The 24,406-nt window shown below is 37.4% G+C and overlaps 1 protein-coding gene across 1 annotated transcript in view; it reads right to left on the reverse strand.

The window, feature by feature from the left end:
- The window catches only part of TOPAZ1 (testis and ovary specific TOPAZ 1), a 133,260-nt gene extending 112,174 nt beyond the window's left edge, over window positions 1-21,086 (reverse strand). Inside the window, 6 exon segments of the mRNA XM_045089042.1 lie at window positions 5,482-5,609; window positions 6,520-6,581; window positions 17,724-19,618; window positions 19,620-20,200; window positions 20,643-20,760; window positions 20,762-21,086. Coding sequence (XP_044944977.1) covers window positions 5,482-5,609; window positions 6,520-6,581; window positions 17,724-19,618; window positions 19,620-20,200; window positions 20,643-20,760; window positions 20,762-20,998 — 3,021 coding nt within the window. The 5' untranslated portion in view covers window positions 20,999-21,086.
- Between the last annotated feature and the right edge of the window lie 3,320 nt (window positions 21,087-24,406).

The raw sequence follows: 24,406 nt of genomic DNA on the forward strand, positions 1-24,406 counted from the left end.
TCATTCTCTATTTATTTCCATTCTGATCTTCACTATTTCCTTCTTTCTATTAACTTTTGGCTTTGTTTATTCTTTCTCTAATTCTGTTAGGTATACAGATAAATTGTTTGACATCTCTCTTGTTTCTGGAGGTAGATCTGTATGCAATGAAATTTCCTCTAGAACTGCTTTTCTGGGGTGCCTGGGTGGCTCAGTCATTAAGCATCTGCCTTCAGCTCAGGTCATGATCCCAGAGTCCTGGGATTGAGCCCTGTGTCAGGCTCCCTGCTCAGTGGGGAGCCTGCTTCTCCCTCTCCCATTCCCCCTGTTTGTGTTGCTGCGCTTGCTGTGTCTCTCTCTGTCAAATAAAAAAAATCTTAAAAAAAAAAAAAAAAAGAACTGCTTTTGCTGCATCCCACAGATTTTTGTATGCCCTATTTCTGTTTTCATTGTGTCCAGTTACTGTCTGGAGTTCTCTCTTGATTTCTTCTATGACTCTTCAATTGTTAATAGCATGTTGTTAAATCTTCAGATTATTTGTCATTTTTCTGATTTTGTTCTTATAATTTAATTCTAGTTTCATACAATTGTGTTAGGAAGAGATGCTTGATATGATTTAAATTTTCATGCATTTATTGAGACTTGCTTTGTGGCCTAACACATTATCTATCGTAAAGAATGTTCTGTGTGTACCTGAGAAGAATGTATATTCTGATGCTTTTAAATGGAATGTTCCATATATATGTATTAAGTTCATTTGGTCTTAAACATGTCACTTAATATGTCTCCTTACTGATTTCCAATCGTGATGATTCATGTAAGTGAGATGTTAAAGTCCTCTACTATTATAGTATTGCTATAAGTCTGTTTTGTTTGATATATGTATAGCTACACTAGCTTTTTGTTTCCATTTGCATGGAACATCTTTTTCCATCTCTTTGCTCTCAGTCTTTATGTGCAGTTACATCTGAAATGAGTATCTGGTAGGCTGTATATAGATGTTTCAGGAATTCAGACTGAACATGTTAAGTTTGAGATGCCTAACTGGACATCTAAATGGACAAGTCCAGTAGGCAACTAAACATAAAGATCTGTTCAGAGAAGCAGTTCAGAATGCAGTTATAAATTTGAGAGTCTTATCACAATGATGGCATTTAATGCAATGAGGCTGGACGGGACCATTTAATGAGCCAATCTAGATAAGAAAGAACACATCGTGGTCTAGGCTCTGAGCCACTACAATATGTAGAGGTCAGGTATATCAAGAGAGATCAGCAAAATCAACTGGGAAGTTGCAGACAGGGAAAAAATAAACCAGGCATGTATGTTTATCCTGAAAGCCAGGGTTTCAAAGAAAGTGTGATCAACTGTGACAAATAATAATGATAGGTTAAGCAACATTGAGACTAAGATAATGTCCATTAGACCCAGCAACAAGGAGGTCACTGAAGAGTTTAAGGATAGTTTTGGTTGCAGTGAAGGCAAGTATCTTTGGAATGGGTTCAAGAGAACCAGAGGACAGAAAGTAGAGATGGTGGGTAAAGATAAGCATTTGAGAGATAGGATGACAGCTGAAAAGATAAATGGGACTATGAAACCATTTTGTTTGGTTTGGTTTGGTTTGGTTTGAAGATGGGAGAACCACATGTTTATATATTGATAAAAATAAGCCAATAATAAAAAGAAGAATTACTGGAGTAGTATTTTTAGAGAGGAAAGAGGTGGACTTTGGCACACAGGTGGAAGGAATAACCTTGGCTAGATCATCTACTGTAACTGAGGAGAAGCTGGAATTTGGGGAGCAGATGCAAGTTAGGTTGGCTATTATACTGGCAGGGAAGTAGGAAGTTCCTTTCCAGTTACTTCAATTTTTTTGGTGAAGTAGAAAAATAGATTGTCAGCTGTGAGGATGAATAAGAAGGAATAATGAGAAAAAAGAAAATATGAAATGGTTGCCTAGGAGTAAATTAAATTATGCAAAAGGTTAAGACAATCACACACATTTTCTGGCAGAAAACAAGAATATATTTGGTATCTGAATTTTTCCCTGTATCATATGCTAGTGGTATGTTCCACCATCAAGTTAGGTTTAGCTCCAAATCCTATGCCTTCTATATCTGTGGTTAAATAACTGCTGTATGCATTCATAGCCTTCGGATACTATGATATTCTTAAATTTCAAGATCAAATGATATTCAGTACTCTATGTTTAATGAGGCAGGAAGATATGTAACAAATTAGATTTATGTAGGTTTGAGATCAACTTAAGCATACTAAAAAAGAAAAGGCTAAATATATAATTAAACACCCCACTTTCCCAGACAAAGGAAACCTGTTAATAGTGTGCTTATACAAAGCATTAAACAATATATCCTAGGGCAGAATGATGCAATTCTTTTACTCAAAAAGTTATACTTATCACCTGACCATACTGTTATGATGAATCTGTATTACAACTATTCAGAACAAGAAATAAGAAAATGTAAAAGAATCTCTACAGCTTCAAAATACAGAAATGGAAGGAAACCTTCCAAACTTGTTCTATGGGGACAGCATTACCTTGACCCCCAAACCAGCCAAAGCCCCCACCAAAGAGAATTACAGATCAATATCCCTAATGAATATGGGTGCCAAAATCCTCACCAAGATACTGGCCAATACAATCCAACAGGACATTAAAAGGATTATTCACCATGACCAAGTATACTTATTCCTGGGCAGCAAGGATGGTTCAACACTCACAAATCAATCGATGTGGTATGCCACATTAATAAAAAGAAAGGACAGATGATGTAAGATGAGGTAAAAAAATAAATAAATAAAAAGAAAGGACAAGAACAATATGACCCTCTCAAATGATGCAAAAAAAAAAAAAAGCATTTGACAAAATACAGCATCCTTTCTTGATTAAAACTCTCCACAGTGTACAGATAGAGGGAACTAACCTCAATATCATAAAAACTATTTATGAAAAGCCTACAGCGAATATCATTCTCAATGGGGAAAAACTGATAGCATTTCCCCTAAGATCAAGAACACAACTGGAAGCCCACTCTAACTACTCAGTTCAACATAGTACAGAAGTCCTAGCCACAGCAATCAGACAACAAAAAGAAATAAAAGGCATTCAAGTTGGCAAAGAAGTCAAACTCTCACTCTTTGCAAATAACATGATATTTTATGTGGAAAACCCAAAAGACTATCTATCCCAAAAGTAACAGAACTCATACAGCAATTCAGCAACATAGCAGGATACAAAATCAATGCACAGAAATTAGTTGCATTTCTATACACTAACAATGAGACTGAAGGAAGAGAAATTAAGGAATAGAATCCATTTACAATAGCACCAAAACCCATAGATACCTAGGAATAAAACCAGCCAAAGAGGTAAAGGACCTGTACTCAGGAAACTACAGAATACTTATGAAAGAAATTGAGGAAGACACAAACAAATGGAAAAACATTCCATGCTCATGGATTGGAAGAACAAATTTCATTAAAATGTCTATGCTACCCAGAGCAATCTATACGTACATCATATGCAGCAATGCAAACTCTATCAGAATACCATTAACATTTTTCACAGAGCTGGACAAAATAATCCTGAAATTAGTATGGAACCAGAAAAGACCCTGAATAGCCAGGGTAATGTTGAAAAAGAAAACCAAAACTAGTGGCATCACAATACCTGACTTCAAGTCCTATTACAAAGCTGTAATTGTCAAGACAGTATGGTACTGGCACAAAAACAGACACAGAGATCAGTGGAACAGAAAAGAGACCCCAGAAATGGACCCTATGGTCAACTAATCTTCCACAAAGCAGGAAAGAATATCCAATGGAAAAAAGACAATCTCTTCAATAAATGGTGCTGGGAAAACTGGACAGCCACATGCAGAATGAAACTGGACCATTCTCTTACAACATACCCAAAGATAAACTCAGAATGGATGAAAGACCTCAATATGAGACAAAAATCCATCAATATCCTAGAGGAGAACACAGGCAGCAGCTTCTTTGACCTTGTCTGCAGCAAAATCTGTCTGGTCACATTTCCAAAGGCAAGGGAAACAAAAGCAAACAAACTTTTGGGACTTCATCAAGATAAAAAGCTGCTGCACAGCAAAGGAAACAAACCTAAAAGGCAACCTACAAAATGGGAGAAGATATTTACAAATGACGTATCAGATAAAGGGCTAGTATCCAAGATCTCTAAAGAACTTAACAAACTCAACACCCAAAAAACCAATCCAATCAAGAAATGGGCAGAAAACATGAACAAACATTCCTCTAAAGAAGATAGACATATGGCCAAGAGATATACGAATAAAAACTCCACATCACTTGGCATCAGCAAAATACAAATCAAAACCACAATGAGATACCACCTCACACCAATCAGGAATGGCTAAAATAAACAACTCAGGAAACAGCTGTGGTGAGGATGTGGCGAAAGAGGAACCCTCTTACACTGTTGGTTAGAATGCAAGCTGGTACAGCCACTCTGGAAAACAGCATGGAGGTTCCTCAAGAAGTTAAAAATAGAGCTACCCTATGACCCAACAATTGCACTACTAGGTATTTACTTCAAAGATACAAATGTAGTGATCCAAAGGGTGAACACCAATGGTTATAGTAGCAATGCCTACTACAATAGCCAATCTATGGAAAAGAGCTTAGATGTCCATCGACAGATGAATGGATAAAGATGTAGTTCATATATAGAGTAGACTATTACTGAGCCATCAGAAAGGATGAATACTTATCATTCAGTCCAATGTAGATGGAATTGGAGGGTATTATGCTAAGTGAAATAAGTCAATCAGAGAAAGACAATTATCATAGGGTTTTACTCATAGGTGGAATATAAGAAACAATACAGAGGACATCAGAGGAAAGGAGGGAAAACAGAATGGGAAGTCATCAGAGAGGAAAAAAACCATGAGACTCTTAACTATAGGAAAGAAATTAAGGGTTGCTGGAGGGGAGGAAGGGTGGTGGAATGGGGTCATTGGTGATGGGCATTAAAGAGGGCACATGAGGGGTACCTAGGTGGCTCAGTGGGTTAAAGCCTCTGCCTCTGGCTCAGGTCATGATCCCAGAGTCCTGGGATCGAGCCCCACATTGGGCTCTCTGCTCGGCGGGGAGGCTGCTTCCCTTCCTCTCTCTCTGCCTGTCTCTCTGCCTACTTGTGATCTCTCTGTCAAATAAATAAATAAAATCTTAAAAAAAAAAAAAAGAACCTTTAAAAAAAAAAAAGAGGGCACATGATGTGATGAGCCCTGGGTGTTATACACAACTGATGAATTACTGAACACATCTGAAACTAATAATGTACTATATGCAGGCTAATTGAATTTAAAGAAAAAAAGAAAAGAAAAGAAGATTCTCCACAACACCTTTTCATCCAAGTCTGAACTACTGACAGCACTGTTAACGTGAATTTCTGCATTACCATGATTTAGACCAGGAAAAAACAAAATATAAATTCCCCAGTACCTTTTCATCCAAGTCTGAACGTTTTACATGTTCAATGAAGTCTCTCGGCTTTTCACTTTCACAGGTCTCATTAGTAACTTTCCCTAAGGTAATGTTTCCACCTTCAGAATCACGTTTAATTTCATTTGCTGGAAAGAAATAATATTAAACTGTAGAAACTTTATGCAGCAAAATAACTAAATCACTGAAAGATTGTTCTGAAAACAAGTTAGAATTAAGCCTCTTTTAAAATCCAACGTGACAGGGACGCCTGGATGGTTCAGTTGGTTAAGCAACTGCCTTCGGCTCAGGTCGTGGTCCCACATCGGGCTCCTTGCTCAGCAGGGAGCCTGCTTCTCCCTCTGTCTCTGCCTGCCATTCTGTCTGCCTGTGCTCACTCTCGCTCCCTCTCTCTCTCTGACAAATAAATAAAATCTTTAAAAAAAAAAAACAAAAAAAAATCCAACGTGACAAACGTTTTAGTTTCAGCAAACTACACAATTATTCCTCCCTCTCTTTCAGAATAACTCCATTACACGATATAAAAAGAATTAGCAGTAAAACAAAACTGACATATATCAAGACAAATGTAAGGATGTTTCCTATGTCCAGCTACATTCAATATATTTTTAAAACTTGAAAATGAAAATACAATTAACTTTCAAAATATTGCCTGTGAAGTAAGGATCCAGGTATTTAAACTTATGATTAACTATTAATTATAAAAAATTCTAGTAAGAATTCAGATTTAAAATGTGATAAAGCTAAACATATATTTCCATTTCAAAATAAGGCCACAAAAATCTCTAAGGTCAATGATCTATCTTTTATAGATAATGCCTAACAAAGTTACTTACTAACTAATCAAATGGAAAATTTCTCAAAATCTTATCTGCCAACCAAGCAACTAAAACTGAGGAAAACTGCCAAACCATAAAATATATAGCTAAGACTCTAAAATGAAGAGCTTCCTATGTAATGAATGAGTTTTGACTAGGCCCGAATAGAGATATAAAAAGATACTTCAAAACTGTATATTTTGAAAATGTCAAATTTTACCTGCTGATAAGGAAGCACAGATCTTTGACTTCATCAATCCAGGATCCAGTATGGGAAGTTTTCTATTATAAAGTAAACAGAGCTTGAACATTATAATGGATTCTATACAGAATTATCTACTTCTCTAAACATTATATACTACCAGCTTTAGTAGCTGATGAATATCAGCTCAAGTCCTCCAAGGACAGAGTATTACACTGGAGCTCAGAACCCAGCATACCCAAGTAGATTCCTCATTTGGGTCTTTAAACACACACATATGCTACAACTGTCAGAGAGTGCTGCCATTCAAACTGTTACTCAGAGAGAACCTGATGATATATATCAAGCATTCAAAACAATTTTAAAGTATTATACCAATATAAGCTGATGCTTAACTTCTATTCTGAAGTGTGTGTGTGTGTGTGTGGTGTGTGTATATAACTGACAATGTAAAAGGAATATAGTTTGAGAGCAGTTTGACTCTTTTTTTTTTTTTTTTTGTAGTCTCTGAAACAACATGTGGTCTAAAGGTCAAGAGTATGGAGATCAGAGTTTAACCAACCTGGCTTCAAATACTGTTCTGCCACTTAACTATGTGAACTATGGCAACATTATGTAATTTCTTTGAGTCTAACCATATCTGTAAAATGGGAATTTTCAACTATCCATGAAGTTATCAAGAGGATTGAATGAGATAATATGTTTTTAAAGTCAATAGTATAGGGATTCTTGGACGGTTCAGTTGGTTAAGTGACCCTTCAGCTCAAGTCATGATCCCAGGATCCTGAGATCAAGGTCTGCATGGGGCTCCTTGCTCAGCAGGGAGCCTGTTTCTCTCTCGCCAGCCTGTTTGTGCTCTCTCTCTCTTTCCCCTGACAAATAAATAAAATCTTAAAAAAAAAAAAAACCCAATAGCATAGACTCAACAAATGAAAACTACATCTATAGGAGCCACTCAAAAACAAATGGACTCTGAAAAACAATCTGAGGGTTTTGAAGGGGTGGGGGGTGGGAGGTCACGGTACCAGGTGGTGGGTATTATAGAGGGCATGGATTGCATGGAGCACTGGGTGTGGTGCAAAAATAATGAATACTCTTATGCTGAAAATAAAAAATAAATTTAAAAAATGGCCAAACATAATTCCATTTTTAAAAAATTAAAAATATGTAAAAGCAAACAGAATAAAATATAGTAAACACCCATAATCCCACCATTTTTATTCATTTAATAAATTAGTTTTATTAAACCTATCCAGGGACACCTGGGTGGCTCAATAGGTTAAGCTGCTGCCTTTGGCTCAGGTCATGATCCCAAGATCTTGGGATCAAGTCCCACATCAGGCTCCTTGCTCAGTAGGGAGCCTGCTTCTGCCTCTGCCTGCTGTTCTCCCTGCTTATGCTCAGTCTCTTGCTCTCTCTCTGAAAAATAAATAAATAAAATATTAAAAAAAAAAAAAAAACACCTATCCTACAGCTCTATGACTGTTCATTGGTTCAGGATTACTTCCTACCCATGAAAAAGAAAAACCAAAGAAAACATTTTATATACATCATTCTTTATAAAGTCTTTGGAAAACATGGAGTATTTGTTCCCTGACATAAAGCCCTAAAAACAATCAGAAAAATACATTTTAAGGAATGAGAAAATAATAAATTCAAACAGAGACTCATAATATGCAAATCTCCTTCCTTAATTATTTCCCTCTTTTAGACTCTGTCTACTAAATAGCTCCATTTTAGTATTTCAGTGGTCTCTCCAACTCAACATGTCTAAATTTCACATCATTACCAGAACACATCCCCAATCCTGCCCCTTCATGTTAGAGAATTATGACTTTCTTTGAAATAAGAGAGAAACCAGGTATCATTCTTAATTCCTACTTCTGATTAATCTGTCAGATTAATTAATCTTCATGTCCTAAATCTCTCTCAAATACACTCCCATTTCTGTTTTAAGTCATCTTGTCCTTTAGCCTAATTATTATAATAGCTCCCTACCAATTTATTCTCCATGCCAGAGCTACAATGATTTTTAAAATGTAAATCTGGTCTATTTAAAAGTCCTTTAGTGAATCCCTATATGCTCTTGGGATAAAGTTCAAACTCACAATGACTTCTAGTGTATCTAGGCTGGTCTATTTATGCTTGTTGTCCTGGCATATCTTATTAAAAATTCCTCATTTCACTCCCAAAAGTTTTTTAGTTCAGAAGATAAATTATATGGTCATCCTGTTTGAAAGGCCCTTAATGACTTAGCTTTTTGCACATTTTGTAGCTTTATTTCTTGCCATACAAGCCCTAAGCCACGGGAACATTATTTCTATTTCTCAGTTATGACATGCCTTTCCCTGTGGGCCTTTACATTGGCTCTTTCTTCTATGACAAAATTCTAATTACTTTTCTTCACCAATCGGCTAATTCCTGCTAATCCTTTAGTGTTCATCTTACATGTTACTTTGACCAGGAAACCTTTAAAATCTTGTACTTCTACTATCATATTTGATTGTACTTGCTTAATTATCTGTCTCTCCTGGTAGATGAAAATCTCAGTGAGGACAGGGCCCATGTGTATCTACTTGCTCTCCATATACTTAGCACCTAACATCTTCCTGGTCCAACAGGGAGACCCAAATGAAGATGCCTCTCTTCTATCTAGAAAATCCCAGTATAAGGAAGGCTCACATACAAACAGACATATTATACTGAGAGATATACCAAGAGGACTACTGGAACAAATTCTTAGAATAACAGCTCAGATGAGATTTGAGTAACTGAATAAAAAGAAAGGGACTTCCAGGTAATGAAACATGCAGGGGCTCCTGGGTGTCTCAGTCAGTTAAGAGTCTGCCTTCAGCTCAGGTCATGATTACAAAGGCCTGGAACTGAGCCCTGCATCTGACTTCCTGCTCAGTTAGGAGTCTGCTTCTCCCTCTTCCTCTGGTTCACCCCCCTCCCATCTGCTCATGCTCTCTAAACAAAATCTTTTTAAAAAATTAAAAAAGAAGAAAAGAAACATGCAAAAGGATTCAAGTACATGATATATTGTGTAAACAGTGAGCAGCTTGTGCTTATCTTTCATTAGCCTTTCACTCCCCTTTCTCCCCACTAAAACCGTTGTCAAAGAGAATGAATGAAATCCACTAAGAGCCTTAAAAAAGACAAGCCAAGCAATTTAGATTCTATCCTCAGGTGGCTAAAAGCCACTGAAGCAATGTAGCAGTCACTGGCAGATCAATTTCTATTTCTGAATATCAATATGTGGAGGATAAACTAAGAATTCAGGAAGACTAACTAGGAGCTCATTACAATAATCTAGAAGAAAGATGAATAAGACAGTAGCAGTGAGAACTGAAAGGAAGGAAAAACTGTGAGAGATATTAAAGTAATAACATGAATACAATTAAGTGACTCAAATAGAGAAGAATTGAGGAATGTTTTTGCAGTTGCTAATTATTATGAAAGTTACATTTTTAAATAGGTATACCTCCACACACAAAGACAGTTATTCCTGCAAATAAAACAAAGCCATAAAAGGTACAGCAAGTGTACTGCTTTAATTTGAAAGTACTGTATTAAAATAGTAGTTTTATTTCTGGCAAAGTTTAAAAGTGTGAGAAATTTTTACTATGAATAACTCACAAGGAAAGTAAAATTGCACATGTCACTCTTCTTAGAAGTAATTTAGTTTTTTTTTGAATTTGACAGTCAATCTGAGTTTAAAAAAATAATAAAGCAACATTATAATCCACACAAATTATTTTACAGTTTTGCACTGGTGGAGTAGAAAGGTATAGCTCTGCCTTGAGAGGGGGAAGGTTCAAAAATGAAGAGAAGGAAAAATAAAATAAGATATAATAAGAGAGGGAGGTAAATCATAAGAGACTCTTAATTTTAGGAAATAAACGGAAGGTTGCTGAAGGGGAAGTAGGTGGGAAGATGGGGTAACTGAGTTACGTGCATTAAGGAGGGCACTTGATGTAGTGAGCACTGGGTGTTACACACAACTGATGAGTCACTGAACTCCACCTCTGCAACTAATATGTTAATGTTAATTAATTGAATTTCAATATAATAAAATTTTTTAAAAGTGAAAGGTAGGGGGAAGAAAGGAAACAAAAAAACAGACTTGGGTGAGGCTACAGAAGTACAGAGATGCAAAAGAGAAGATCTGAGCAAAAAAGAGAGAGTAGTAAAAGAGGCTTCTGAAGAACAACATGGATTACATTAGATTTATCCTCTAACCAGAGCATTTTACGAGGGGGATGATGAAGTTTAATGTGTTCCACCCAGGACTTTTTTTTTTAAATAAAACAAAATAAAATACAAAATATGATACTACATCCCTTATAGTAAAGAAAATATTGTTTTTGTAAATCCACTGTTTCACATATTCTTAAATATACACTGGATTATAATACAATTATGTATCTTTACTAAGGTTAATTGACAAAAAGGTGGAACAGGACTGCTCTAGAATAATTACTAGCAGAACAAGTCTGAAAAATATTGCCCAAGAAAAACTCAGAATGTTATTGCTTTTTTAAGAGTTAACTAGATGACTTGTGGTCAGTGTTCATTTATTTATACATTCACGTACTCTGTCTCTGAACAGGGCTGCCACAAATTTACTAGGGCAATTATTCTGCAAATAACAAGTGGCCAAAAGCAGAGAAATATTATCCAATTCATTGGCCAGAGGTTGCCTAACCCAATGCCACAGTGCTAGGTCCCCTAATACTACAAATAAATGATCACTCCACCAAGTATAATATATCCTGTCAAAGACAAAAAACAATGGTTTACATGGTCCAAGAGAAAAAAGTGAAGTCAAAATGACACTTTAAAGAGAAAGAGATGAGACAGAAAAGAGATCAAAAGCAAATTAATGTTTTGTAGCAATCTGTAGAATAATTGAATTAAAGCCATAAAAGTAACCAAAATGCCAATCTCCCAGCATTGTTTTGGGCTGGGGAGACAAACTTCAGAGCAGGTTACTCTGGGCTCAGATCTCAGCCCTTACTAACTTACCAGCTGTATGTCCTTTGCAGAGTTAAACACTTTGATTCAATTTTAAAGGGAGCTAGTTTTGGAGGACCTGAACATACATTTTTCCAAAGAAGACACACAGATGGACAATGGACACATGAAAAGATGCTCAGTATCACTAACTATCAGAAAAATGCAAATCAAAACCACAATGAAAGATCACTTTATACCTGTCAGAATGGTTAAAATCAAAAACACAAGAAATAACAAGTATTAGTGAGGATGTGGAGAAAAAGGAACCCTTATGTACTGTTGGTGAGAATGCAAATTAGTACAGCCTCTGTGGAAAACAGTATGGAGGTTCCTCAAAAAATTAAAAATAGAACTGCCATATGATCCAATAATGCTACTACTGAAAGAAAATGAAAACACTAATATATGCACCTCTGTTTACTGCAGCATTTACATTAGCCAAGATATGGAAGCAACCTAAGTATCCATTGATAGATGAATGGATAAGAAAGATGTGGTGTACATACACACACACACACACAATAATACTTAGTACTAAAAAAGGATGATCATGCTATTGCAACAACATGGATGGGTATCATGTGACATCAGTTAGACTGAGAAAGACAAATTCTACACGATTTCACTCATATGTGGAATCTAATAAACAAATGAATAAACAAAAAGCAGAATCAGACCAATAGAGAATAACCTGATGGTTGCCAAAAGGACAGGGAGTAGGGGAATGGGACAAGTGGGTAAAGGGGAGCAAGAGATACAGGTTTCTCATTATGGAATGAGTAAGTCATGGGAATAAAAGGCACAGCACCAGAAACAGTCAATGATATTTTAATAGCGTTGTATGGTGACAGATAGTAGCTATACTTGTGGGAAGCAAAGTATAGGGTACAGAGATGTTGAGTCACTATGCTATATACCTGAAACTAATATAATATTATAAGTCAACTGTACTCAAAAAAATTAAAATAAAAAGAAAGGGTCAGTTTCAAACTCATAATTACTTACTAAATAAATAAATAATTTACTAAATAAAATAATATAAATGATGTATCTATCATAGGGTGGACACTATATATTAGTTTTGACAATTGAGTGTAAAATTTTGCACTGTAGCATGTCTCAGATATTCAGTGGAAAGGGAGAATGGAGCAAGGTAAGCATCCTGAAAGGCTACAGTCCAAATATACAAGGGAGAGAAAGACTGCGCTTTGAGTCATTTGAATGACCTTGGTACCAGGCATTTTCCCCTCTATAAGTTTGTGTTTATTATTATCAGCTCCAGAACGTACAATGTTCCTTATGGATTTAAATCCAATTTGCAAAGATGGTGTAACTGATCCTCACTGATCACCAGCATCAGTTCTGTACGGATGAGTTCCAATGCTGATGACGAACTTTCCAACCTTCTTAATCTGCCATCACCCTACTCATCCGGTCTTAGTTCCCATTATTCATCAACATTTATTTACTTTAGAAAGAAAGGATTCACTGTCTCCACTTATATATATTCAAATCTAGATGCCTGAGCAATAGCCTACTATAGAAGAAATTAAAAATTTAATTCTCTCCCTTCCCTCAAAGTATGATGAATTGAACTTGCAAAGGTAAATGACACATGGACATTTCCTACACTCACGAAGTCCAAGAATTTAACAGATGAGATAGATGTAAATTGTACTATCATAAAATCAGTGCCATACTATCAGACACATGAAAAAATGTTCATCACTAGCCATCAGGGAGATTCAAATTAAAACCACATTTAAATACCACCTTACACCAGTTAGAATGGCCAAAATTAGCAAGACAGGAAACATGTGTTGGAGGGGATGTGGAGAAAGAAGAACCCTCTTATACTGTTGGTGGGAATGCAAGTTGGTGCAGCCACTTCAGAGAACAGTGTGGAGATTCCTCAAGAAATTAAAAGTAGAGCTTCCCTATATCCCTGCCATTGCACTCCTGGGTATTGACCCCAAAGATATAGATGCAATGAAAAGAAGGGCCATCTGTACCCCAATGTTTATAGCAGCAATGGCCACGGTCACCAAACTGTGGATAGAACCAAGATGTCCTTCAACGGACGAGTGGATAAGGAAGATGTGGTCCATATACACTATGGAGTATTATGCCTCCATCAGAAAGGACAAATACCCAACTTTTGTAGCAACATGGACGGGACTGGAAGAGATTATGCTCAGTAAAATAAGTCAAGCAGAGAGAGTCAATTATCACATGGTTTCACTTATCTGTGGAGCATAACAAATAGCATGGAGGACAACGGGAGTTGGAGAGGAGAAGGGAGTTGAGGGAAATTGGAGGGGGAAGTGAACCATGAGAGACTATGGACTCTGAAAAACAACCTGAGGGTTTTGAAGTGGCGGGGGTGGGGGGTTGTGGTACCAGGTGGTGGGTATTGGAGAGGGCACAGATTGCATGGAGCACCAGGTGTGGTGCAAAAACAATGAATACTGTTACCCTGAAAAGAAATTTTAAAAAATTAAAAAAAAAAAAAATCAGTGCCATAACCAAGGTAGCAAAAGGTGCTATGGGTACAGAAATGGCTCCTAACTCTGAGTCAGCAAATGGTTCATAATCTGCCCTACACAACCATATTCATATCTACCTTTATCTTCTGCCCACCTTTTTATTATGTTTCTTCCCCCACCAAACTTTTTAACTTCTTCCCCTTTGTTAAATCAATCCAAACTTCAAGAATCAGTAGAAATTTTGACTTTCCCAGGATGCATTTTCATCTCTTTTTTTCTAAACTACTAGTATTCTTAGTACTTTAGTTTGTATATTTTTATTTCAGACACACTGATTTTTCTTCCATGGCTACATAATAATTCCCTTAAATACTTGGCAGACTCTTAAAATCTCAATGATCCACTGAATAATATCATTCAACTGAAATTTTAGGATATAATAAAATTGTGATTGAAGATAATCCTATATTCTAAATCCAGCACTATTATATTCTCTGATTTCCAACTGTATTTGCAGGCAACTTCAAAAATTTTACAAATTTCACAAATCATAGATTGCCAAGCTCATCAGTTCAAGTGTTTTAGTTCCAATCCAACAATCTGGATTTTAATATAGGCTTTACCCACTGCAGAGATCAACAATGAATAAGCATTCTAACATAACTTAAACATCTTAAAAATTCTCCCTAACATGTCTAAGAACACTTTACTCAATAATTGTATTAACTTGGGTTTTTCTACCTGTTTTAACAAAAGAGGAAGTCCAGAACTTCTAACAGTATTTGGGCCTAACCCTCCCACCTTTAATTTCTGTTCCTATAAAATGCAAACTCAAGTCTAACAGGCTTCAACCTCTTACTGTCTTAGCATGAGGAAAAAGTAATACATGAACTACCAACTGGTTGATAAAAGGGAAAGAAGTGAAATGTGAAATTATATTTTAAGCTTCATTTAGTTCTAGAACCATTAAGAACTTTCTGCACAACTATTAGCAGATCCTCTCGTTATCAGACCTCAACTTTTCCCTGTTAAGTTTATCCTAGCACTGTAGATGATTATAAAACTGGTATTTCTATTGCAGAAAACATTTAAAATAACTGAGGAAATTTTCAAGTTTATTTGAAAACCAAAATTTCAGAAGGAGATATGAAAGAAAAGAAGCCAATAAAAGAATAATAATTGGTGCTTTTGAAATAAGGAGAAATGAAGTTCAAAGACAATCAGAAAAATCATCTGAAGTAAATTTGATACTGCAAATCAAACTGATTCACCTTGTCTAGGAGAAACAAGTGACAGCAGAGGAGGAAGAGGGAGCAGGAAAAGAAGACAATAATGGTGGAAGCAGTGGCAGCAGTTTAAAGGAGTAACAGAGAATTAGTTTGGCTTCAGACTTTTCCACAACACCACTCAAAGTGAGAAAACAGGTAGAAATGATTATATAGTTGTAAAAAGGAAAAACATAAATTGAAAATTTTATATCCAATTTGCTCTTAGACAACATTCCCATGTATCCAAGATCTTAAAGAACAGAGCCATCATGAACTCTTCCCGAAAAAAAAAAAAAAGCTTTAAAATATAGCTAACTAAATAGCCAATATTAGAGGAAAGTAAGTAAAAGGATTGGTGGTGGGGAACTGAATCAATTTAGAAAAGCAAATGCTGCTGGCTTCTATCTGAACTAAGAACACAATTTTTAAAAGTCATGATCAAATTCAAACTTTTAAATAATCTTATTAACTTAAAAGAGACACTTAGAAACTAATCTCCTGTGAAGGAGAAGTGTATTGTTTCAGCAATCCCTTTAGGTTTGCCTTAGTCCCCATACCCTCAATTAAGTTAATAAAAGTAAATGCTTTTACTAAAAAATGGCATGCTACAATTTTTCTAAAATTATATTTACCTATATGCCTAAATAAATACAAATTGTTGGCAATTAATTTGTTATTTGTGGTGGTAGTTTTAGGATTCCCCCTTTTATACTTTTACTGTAACAAACATCTATCACTTTTTCAAAAATGAGCCATTATACTAAAAACAAACAAACAAACAAAAAAGCAAACTTCCTGCCTAATTCACAGTTTTCTCTTTCTACCTTTGGTGGTAGAAACGTCCTACTAGCTAACCGAGAGGTCTTCTCCTAAATAGCAGATTTGTTCTAATTTCCCTTATGAATTCCTCAAAGGAAGCATGGTATAACAAGAGTTAAAATCACGTTCAAAAACTACCTTCTATTGAACCCTTACTCCTCACCTAGTGCCATGCTAAAACCAAAATCCATTCTTTGATTTAACCTGTGAGGCAATATCTTCCCTTTTTACAGATATGGTAAAATAATTTGCCTAAAAGTTCTCATAGCTGCTAGGTGGCAAGGAGATTAAAAAATTATAAGGAGTACAAAGGTCAAGTTCTTGACCACTAATCTTTTTTTTCTTAAGCCCTTAATTCTACAGTAAGATAGACCTAAATTAAATCCAGATTATGTTATTAGCAGTGTGACCCTGGACAAGTGACAACTTGTCATCTTTACTTTTTCCATCTTCAAAATGGGCAGATTATCAACCCTATCTCATTACATCACTAAAAATAAATAATAAAGCTCTTAGTCCTTCATTTAGCAGATAGAAAGGACTCTATTTGGTGATAAGTAACAAGTTCTTAAAACGCTAAGAACATCAAGAAGAATATGATATCACAAAAGTAACCAAACAAAATTTATAAATACCAGAGAGATTTAAGTAATGTAGCAGTGAATCTTAGCAGAAAATGTTTTCATGTTTCTGTTCACAAAACATTCCTTTATTCAAGTATTGTAACATATAAATCAGAGTTTAAAGAATCATAAAAGTTTAGTAAAATGTGACATAATATAAAATTTGGACCAACCAGAATGAATCAAATTCCTGAGCACAAAAGTTACCACTTGGGTTTCATTTTTAAGTTGCCTCAGGCAAACTTGCCCTCTTTGGGGGCTAAATCATCATTTAGAACCATCACCTTAAAAAGCAGAACCCTGAGAAAATGCTACTTTCCTCTGAAAACTAGTTTAACTTTTGATTCTACTCTCGAGTCCTAAATACATCAAATACATCAAATAAACTTTCTAAGGCTTCTACATTCCTTAAAAAACTAATTTTTAATCTAAGAAGGAAATCACAGAAGATGGGTTAAAATATAAGCTTCTTAATAAGTAACTTGTCAGAAATAAAAGTGTAACTGGGGCGCCTGGGTGGCTCAGTGGGTTAAAGCCTCTGCCTTCGGTTCAGGTCATGATCCCAGGGTCCTGGAATCGAGCCCCATATCGGGCTCTCTGCTCAGCAGGGAGCTACTTCTGCCTCTCTCTCTCTCTACCTACTTGTGATCTCTGTCAAATAAATAAATAAAATCTTTTTTAAAAAAGTATATCTATATTTGTTGTAATAATAGAAAACAAATACACTTTTGAAAGAAGCAATGTTAGTAGTTTTAAAAGCCACTTTACAAACCATCTTTTTAAATTCTGAACAGCTAATCTGCCCCATTATAATTTCTAAGAAGTGTGTAATTGTTTTATTTTCACTAATTTTAGCATAATGACATGTCCAGGTCTCAGCAATAAGGGAGTTTAAAAAAATAATGGAGCTTCAGTGATGACTGAATAAATTAGTGATACTTAAGAGCAGAAAATGCTTTTGAAACCAACAATAATCTGCACCAAAAGGCATACTGGAACATGCATACCTCAAGTCATCGCTTGGTTCTTTTTTTTCTGGAAGTTCCATGTGCTTAGAGTCTGTTGACTGGTGCTCTTCAGCAACATTAGGTTCCTGGTTTATCATAGGGAACTCTGAAGTAAATGAGAGCTCCCCTTCACTGGAGACCCCAAAGAGGTCTGGGTCATCTTGAATGACATCAATTAAGAGGACATCATCTTCATATGCTTTAAGAATATCTGGAAACCCCATTTTAATTTCTGAAAAGTTCTTAGTCATTTCTCTACCACTAACTTCAGAGAAAACTGGTTTGAATGTTTCTTGTTCATTAGAGCAGAAAGCAGGACTTTTCTCGATACACCCAAGATCACAAGAAAAAGTATTTCTTTCAACTGTGAGAGAAACAGCTTCCTTGTTTGAAATAATATTGCCTGGTTCAGAGATGTGGTTGGATGGTTTATTACCATTACCTTGCTTTAAAAAACTTGAAGAAATACTACAGGAATGCTTGCAGCTGCATGAGTCAGAATTAGCTTGCACTGGAGTTACACTATTTTGTATTCTCAAAGACTGAGGTCCTGAAGTTACTGTAGAAATATTTTCTTTATTCCTATTTTGTCTTACCTCGGCTCCAGATAAATTGTCAAGAAGTTCTAAGGGACTATATGCTTCTCTCTCTGATGACCTTGCATTTCTTTCTTTCTTTTTTTCTGTTTTATTCTTAAGTAATGGAATTTTAAAATTAGTCAGCCGGCCTGTGTTCAGTATTTTCACTAAGTCTGGAACCACAAGGGTTTGCTTAGCAATGCATGCTTTTCGATGAATAGTTTTGCCTATAGAGTTATTTGCTTCCTGGACATCCTGGGAAGCCACTGTCAAATTAAATTTTGTTAAATTCCCTCTATCTTTTTTTTTACTTCCTGTTAAGTTTTGAGGCACATTAGTTAGCTGAGTATCTTCAGTAGTATTAGAAACTACCTCCGAACCACTTCTGCTTGGTTCCTCTGACTGTATCTTTTTATCATCAATTATGGGTTCCTTTATAATCATTAAAGTAGGTTCTATTGTGGAGACTAAAGACAAACAATTTAAATTAGAATCCAATTTTTCTTTACTTGAAGATTCACTGTTTGTTTCTGTTATGGTACTTTGTAATGATAATTTAGAATCAGTTAAGTGAGTTTGATTTGTTTGGTGTTTAAAAAAATCATCTTGCTTAAAACTTTCCCGAGACCCAGGAAGACAGTTATTTGAATCTGGCAAGGAAGACTTTTTCCAACACTGGGCAGATATTCTAGCACAGGAATAACAAGGCCAAGTTCTTTTACCAGTCATCGGTATTGTTCTGTGACAGCCTAACTTCAATTCTTCAGCTTCATTTCTCAATTCTTCCCATGAAGATCTCTTTTCAAAATTACTGCAATCACTAGGTAATTTCACTATCGAGCTTTGCACCAACTTAATATACTCTTCTTGCTCCATGCTTTTAAATCCTAAGTGCTCTGAATCATTTTTTATTTCTTCTTCCAAAAGTGGCTCAAGGGTTTTCTGAAACATAGCATTTACATGATGTCCAGGACTTGGTTTTTTCCCTGCTGTTTCTGGAAGACTTAATAAATGACCCACTGGCGAGAGTGTATTGTGGTTTATTTTTCTCAAAACTTTTAAAGGACTTTTTTTAGCCTCTAAAGTCTCTGCTCCTTTATCCTCAGCACCTGTTTGGTTTTCTTGTAATGCCAACTCAGACTTGCTATACATATTAGAGAAGTTCATCTCAATAATCATTTCATCTCCTTTTTCAGACACCTTCATCCTTTTCCTGGGTTTTCTCCCAACATTGCTCTCCTCTATTGAGTATTTATTGTTTTCATTCTGAAGGCAGGAAAACAAGCCATTACTTTTACTTTGGTATAAATCAGTTTTTTTCAAGCAATAACTTATTTACTCCCATTAAGTTTTCTTCAGTTTGTAAAAGCTGAGGAGCATTATTTGTGTCACTCTTATCTGCAAGACTCCTAAAGTTTTCTTTCTTTAACTTTCAGGAATTTTCTGGTACATGCATACGTCCACCATCACGTTTATATGAAAGGCTATTTTCATCATTACAACCCTTGGAATGGGGGAAACAACTGCAATCATGTAATTTTAAAATGGAATTACTTTCTACTACAGGTGACAAGCTGTTACAAGAATATTTTGAAGTATTCCTGTACAGTTCATCTTGGAATTCAACCTTAATATTTTGTGTAGCCTTATTTTCAGTTATTTTGAGAAGGACTTTTTAAGGGCTTTCTAAGCCCTTAAGTTTTTTAATTCAAATTCTTCTTTTAATACCTTCTACCAAACCTTCCTTACCCAAAGACCGCAAGAAAGCCATACTTTGAAATTCACTGCACTCCACTGTTTGGAAAGATTCCGAATTGGTTAATGATTCCTTTCTTACCAGGTCAGTCCCTGGCTGTGGATCATCACTTGAGGCTTCAGTAACTTTTCTTTTTTCCTTGGCTGATCAAAACAACAAAACATACCAGAAAAGATTTTATATTGAGGAGGAAAAAGCAATACCACTTAAAATTTAAAAATTGTGAAGCCATCCACTTTTATTTCCCTGAATAGCTGTATGGGAACACACAAATGCTTTTAAATGAAAGACCTAATTTCTGTTAAGGAACTACATACATAAGTTTCAAGGCAGCTGAATAACCTCTAGCATCAGTATCACTTCACACTATCCAAAATGGATCACTAGTAGGAATTCCTCTTACCGTAATTCTGATCAAGGGCTCCTAACAGGGCAAACACCTTCTAAGAGAATTCCTGTTCTTCCCCCTCCTGGTCAACCACGTGCATCGGTAAAGCCCACACAAACTCAAGTTAAACACTAGTGTGAAACAATGATGGGGCAGGCTGAGGTGCAAATGCAAAAATGGGAGCAATCCCTGAGCGCTTTCTTGCTGTCTGCCCAAATGCAAGGGGAGCTCCGCCTCCTTTGCTGCTTCTAATCCCTGAGGATCTGAGGGGTCCGAAGGGCTCCCCTGGCCCCCAAAGACCCTCCTCTCAGCCGCCTCACAGCAGCCTTCCCAGCCCGGACTCCTCACCCGACTTGTCACTTTCCACCTCTTCTCTCCCAGACGCCCGGGCCACCATTCTCCTCTTTTGCCTGCTCTCCTCGCGTTCCCAGACCTCAGGGCCGCAGCCTCCCGCTTCACCTGGCCCTGGCCGCCGGCCTCGCTTCCTCGAGCCTCGCGCGTCGCCTTCACGCCCGTGGGCCGCCGTGGGGCCCGAGGGCAGCAGCCGCCGCATCAGCCCCGGGCGGCCCGCCCTGCCCGCGATGCCCGCTGATGCCCTCCGAGGCCGGCCGCACCCACTCACAGGCGGCCACCCGCCACGCAAAAGCTGCTTCCGCTGCCAAGACCCCAGCCTTGGCCCAGCTCCGCGCCGCCTGCCGTCTGGCTCGGGGGCCGGAAGCGGAAGTGGGGTCTGGGCGCTGCAGACCTAGGCAGGCTGGGCGGGGCCCAACGGGCAGAAGGGCCCAAGCCAGTGCAAGGCCTGATTGCAGGCTTCACTGCTTGCGACGGTGGCCCGTGGCGCCTTTCTAGGCCAGAGTCTCCTGGAAACTTTCAGGGCTCTTTCTCTCACTTGCTGCCCCTTCCGCTTGGCCGCTGGCAGAGATGACTGCTGGCCAGTGGCTTCTAACCATCCCCAAACCACGTGGGGTCCCTTTCTATCAGCCCTCTTGATTTATTTACCCACATATCCTATAGGCACCTCAAGCTCTTGTATGGTTGCAACACTGAGCTTATCTTCCCTCACAGGCTTGCTCCTGTGTTGGTGGATGTGCCACCATCCACTTACTTGTCTTAAGAAATTCAGAAACCTTTAAACACAGCTTCTTTCCACATCATCCCTCTCAGCCACATTCATTATGTCTGCTTGATTCTACTTTCTGTGTTTGTCAGCCACTCTCCCCTTTGCTATTTGGTTCTGGCTCCTGGAATCTGACTGATCTACTGCATCAGCCTCCTAAATTGTATTCATGCTTCTGTCCTTGTGTAATCGAACCAACCTTGAGTTTGCTCCTTGGTGAGTCAGAAATTGCACCAGACTGAGTTGTGGCACAAAGAAACTTCATTTGCAGCAAATAAGGAGATTATGGGTAATAACTTCCAAAGCCGTGACTCCCTAGCAGGGGTGAATGGGTTCCTTTTATTTAGGGCTAGGATGAATATTTAGATAGAGAAGCCTTGTTATCATATGTAGAGGCAGGCATAGGATCCTGCATGTGTCTTAAGAAAATATTCCTATACATGACATTGTATGTTATGTAAACGAGGCTCAGGCTTCTTCTTGGCTGGAGATTTTAGTATTATAATGAGGTAAAAGTAGTCTTCAATCATTCCACAGGCCACTCTGTGGTCCAACTGTGCAAGCGTGAGTCAGGGGTTAAGTTCAAACCAGTGTGGGTTGTCTGGGTGGGCAGAGGCAGTAGTTACTGCTCCAGGGAGATTTCACTTTCATTTGCCTGAGTTAAGGTATAAGCAGGAAAAAAGAGCTTAAGGAAAAATGTGGGACAAAGGTCAGTGAGTACAAGCAGGTGGGCAGTACAGTCAGATCTTGGGGTCTAGCTGGTGATATTTGTATTATTCCAAAGAAGCTTCTACCTGCTGCCAGCCTTGCCCCTCCCCTCCCATGAAAGGAGATGCTGGCATTTCTCAGCTTGGCTCCTCATGAATTTTCTTTACTCAGAGACTACAACTAGCAGAAAGAAGTCCAAACTCTTCAGTTTGGTATTTGTGGCCCTCTCTGATGTGGCCACTAGATATTTAATGAATTTTGTCTCTTACTGTCACTGTATGGGAAAAGTTGAGCTTCGGTGGAAAATTATGTGAAGGAGTCACCCTTCTGCGTTATCTGATTCTGATTCTATGGGAGCTATCTTACAGCTCTAAGTTTTAAATAAGTAGTAGCAATGCATAAGATGGTCTGTAGACATGCGAATTCTGTCATATAGATGTTCAGTTGACTAGAACTATAGATGTTCTCCTCTCACTGGTGGAAGAACCCAGTTTTGCCTCAATTTGCACATTCTCTTTAAAATTCCTGATCTATAAATGGGTCTGTTCTTCGGACTTGTCTTCTCAACTGGTAATTATAAAATCTGCCTGATGATAGAAAGTCATTAACACACTTTCATTTTAACATCTTTATGAAAATCATGACTTTATCTTTTGGAGGAAAAAACGATCTTCTAACAATACATATCTCCTGCACTTTGTATACTGTGTCAGGCCTGTGCCTCTCTACATGCTAGTCCTGGAAATTGTTTTTTGCTTTTCTGCCTGGTGAACTACATGTTCCCCTTCAAGATACAGTGTGAGAATCACCTCTCAAGGAAGCTTCCCTGCTATCTTTCTCCCTACACTTGTGTGTGTGCGTGTGTGTGTGTGTGTGTGTGTGTGTGTTGGGAGCAAGGAGTGTCAGGTATTCCTGCCTGCCTGCTAACACATTACCTTCAGCTCTTTTCTCGTGGATCTCTTTCAACGCAGATACCTTCTGTTAGTCTTTGCATTTTGTATGTTTTAAGAAAAACTTGGTGATTTTTTAACACAATGGGTGTGGACATTAAAAGATGGTATGATTGGGGTCACCTGGGTGGCTCAGTGGGTTAAGACCTCTGCCTTCGGCTCAGGTCATGATCTCAGGGTCCTGGGATTGAGTCCAGCGTCAGGCTCTCCTCAGCAGGGAACCTGCTTCCTCCTCTCTCTCTGCCTGCCTCTCTGCCTACTTGTGATCGTTAAAAAAAAAAAAAAAGATGGTATGATGCCCAGAGTAGCCAAGTAGGTTGGTTAAGCAGTTTAAAAGGAGTATTCTTAGGATCTTCTATAACTAGAACTTAGGTAAGGGAGGTGTAGAGGATCTAGAAACTTCTCTTGTTTCTTTCTGCTTGTGAAAAACTCAGTAAAGGGAAACCAGTTTAAGAATTACAGAATAGAAAAAGCTATTTAAGGGGTTTCAGGCTACATGTTCATTCACAAAGAGGCACTTTGTGCCTCAGTTTTCTCATCTGAAAATGAAATAATAATAGTGTCTCTGGAAGGAATATGTCACCCCAAAATATGACTTTTTGACATAAACATTGTTTTGAGCTGACAACAATTAGGAAGCAACAAATACAGGAAAAACTCTCTCAACTTCCCCACCCTTTCTGCTTAAAGGCAGGATATAAATTTTGCTTTACTGGAGATGACTCTAGACTTCTATCAGCATAGAGATAGAATCTACAGCATAGAGATAGAAACTACAGCAATCTGCAAATTAACCTTACTCCATTAGATTCTTCCTATATATCGATCTTCCTGCAGTTTGTCACTCTAGGAAGCCTAAAATAGTTTTCCTTTGTGGTACCACTTCTAAATAAATTTAGTGTTCACTGTTGAAGATGATAGCACTTTATAGGCCAGAGTTCTAAGCCACCACTTGATGTTAACTCTTTGTTGAGGTTTCTCCTGCATGATGTACCCTGTATGCATTAAACTGTTTTTCTCTTGTTAACCTGTCTTTTTGTTAAAGAACACTTCAACAAAGGGCTTTAACAAATGGAGAACTTAAGTTTGTGTGCAAATATTTGTAAGGCACTTAGAACAATGCCTAGCAGATTGTAAATATTACGTAGATATGTTAAATAAAAACCTCAACATATCAAAAGAGAAA

The sequence above is a fragment of the Mustela putorius genome, unplaced genomic scaffold (assembly GCF_011764305.1).
Source record: "Mustela putorius furo isolate JIRA1106 unplaced genomic scaffold, ASM1176430v1.1 tig00003834_pilon_pilon_pilon, whole genome shotgun sequence".
NCBI classification, from domain to species: domain Eukaryota; kingdom Metazoa; phylum Chordata; class Mammalia; order Carnivora; family Mustelidae; genus Mustela; species Mustela putorius.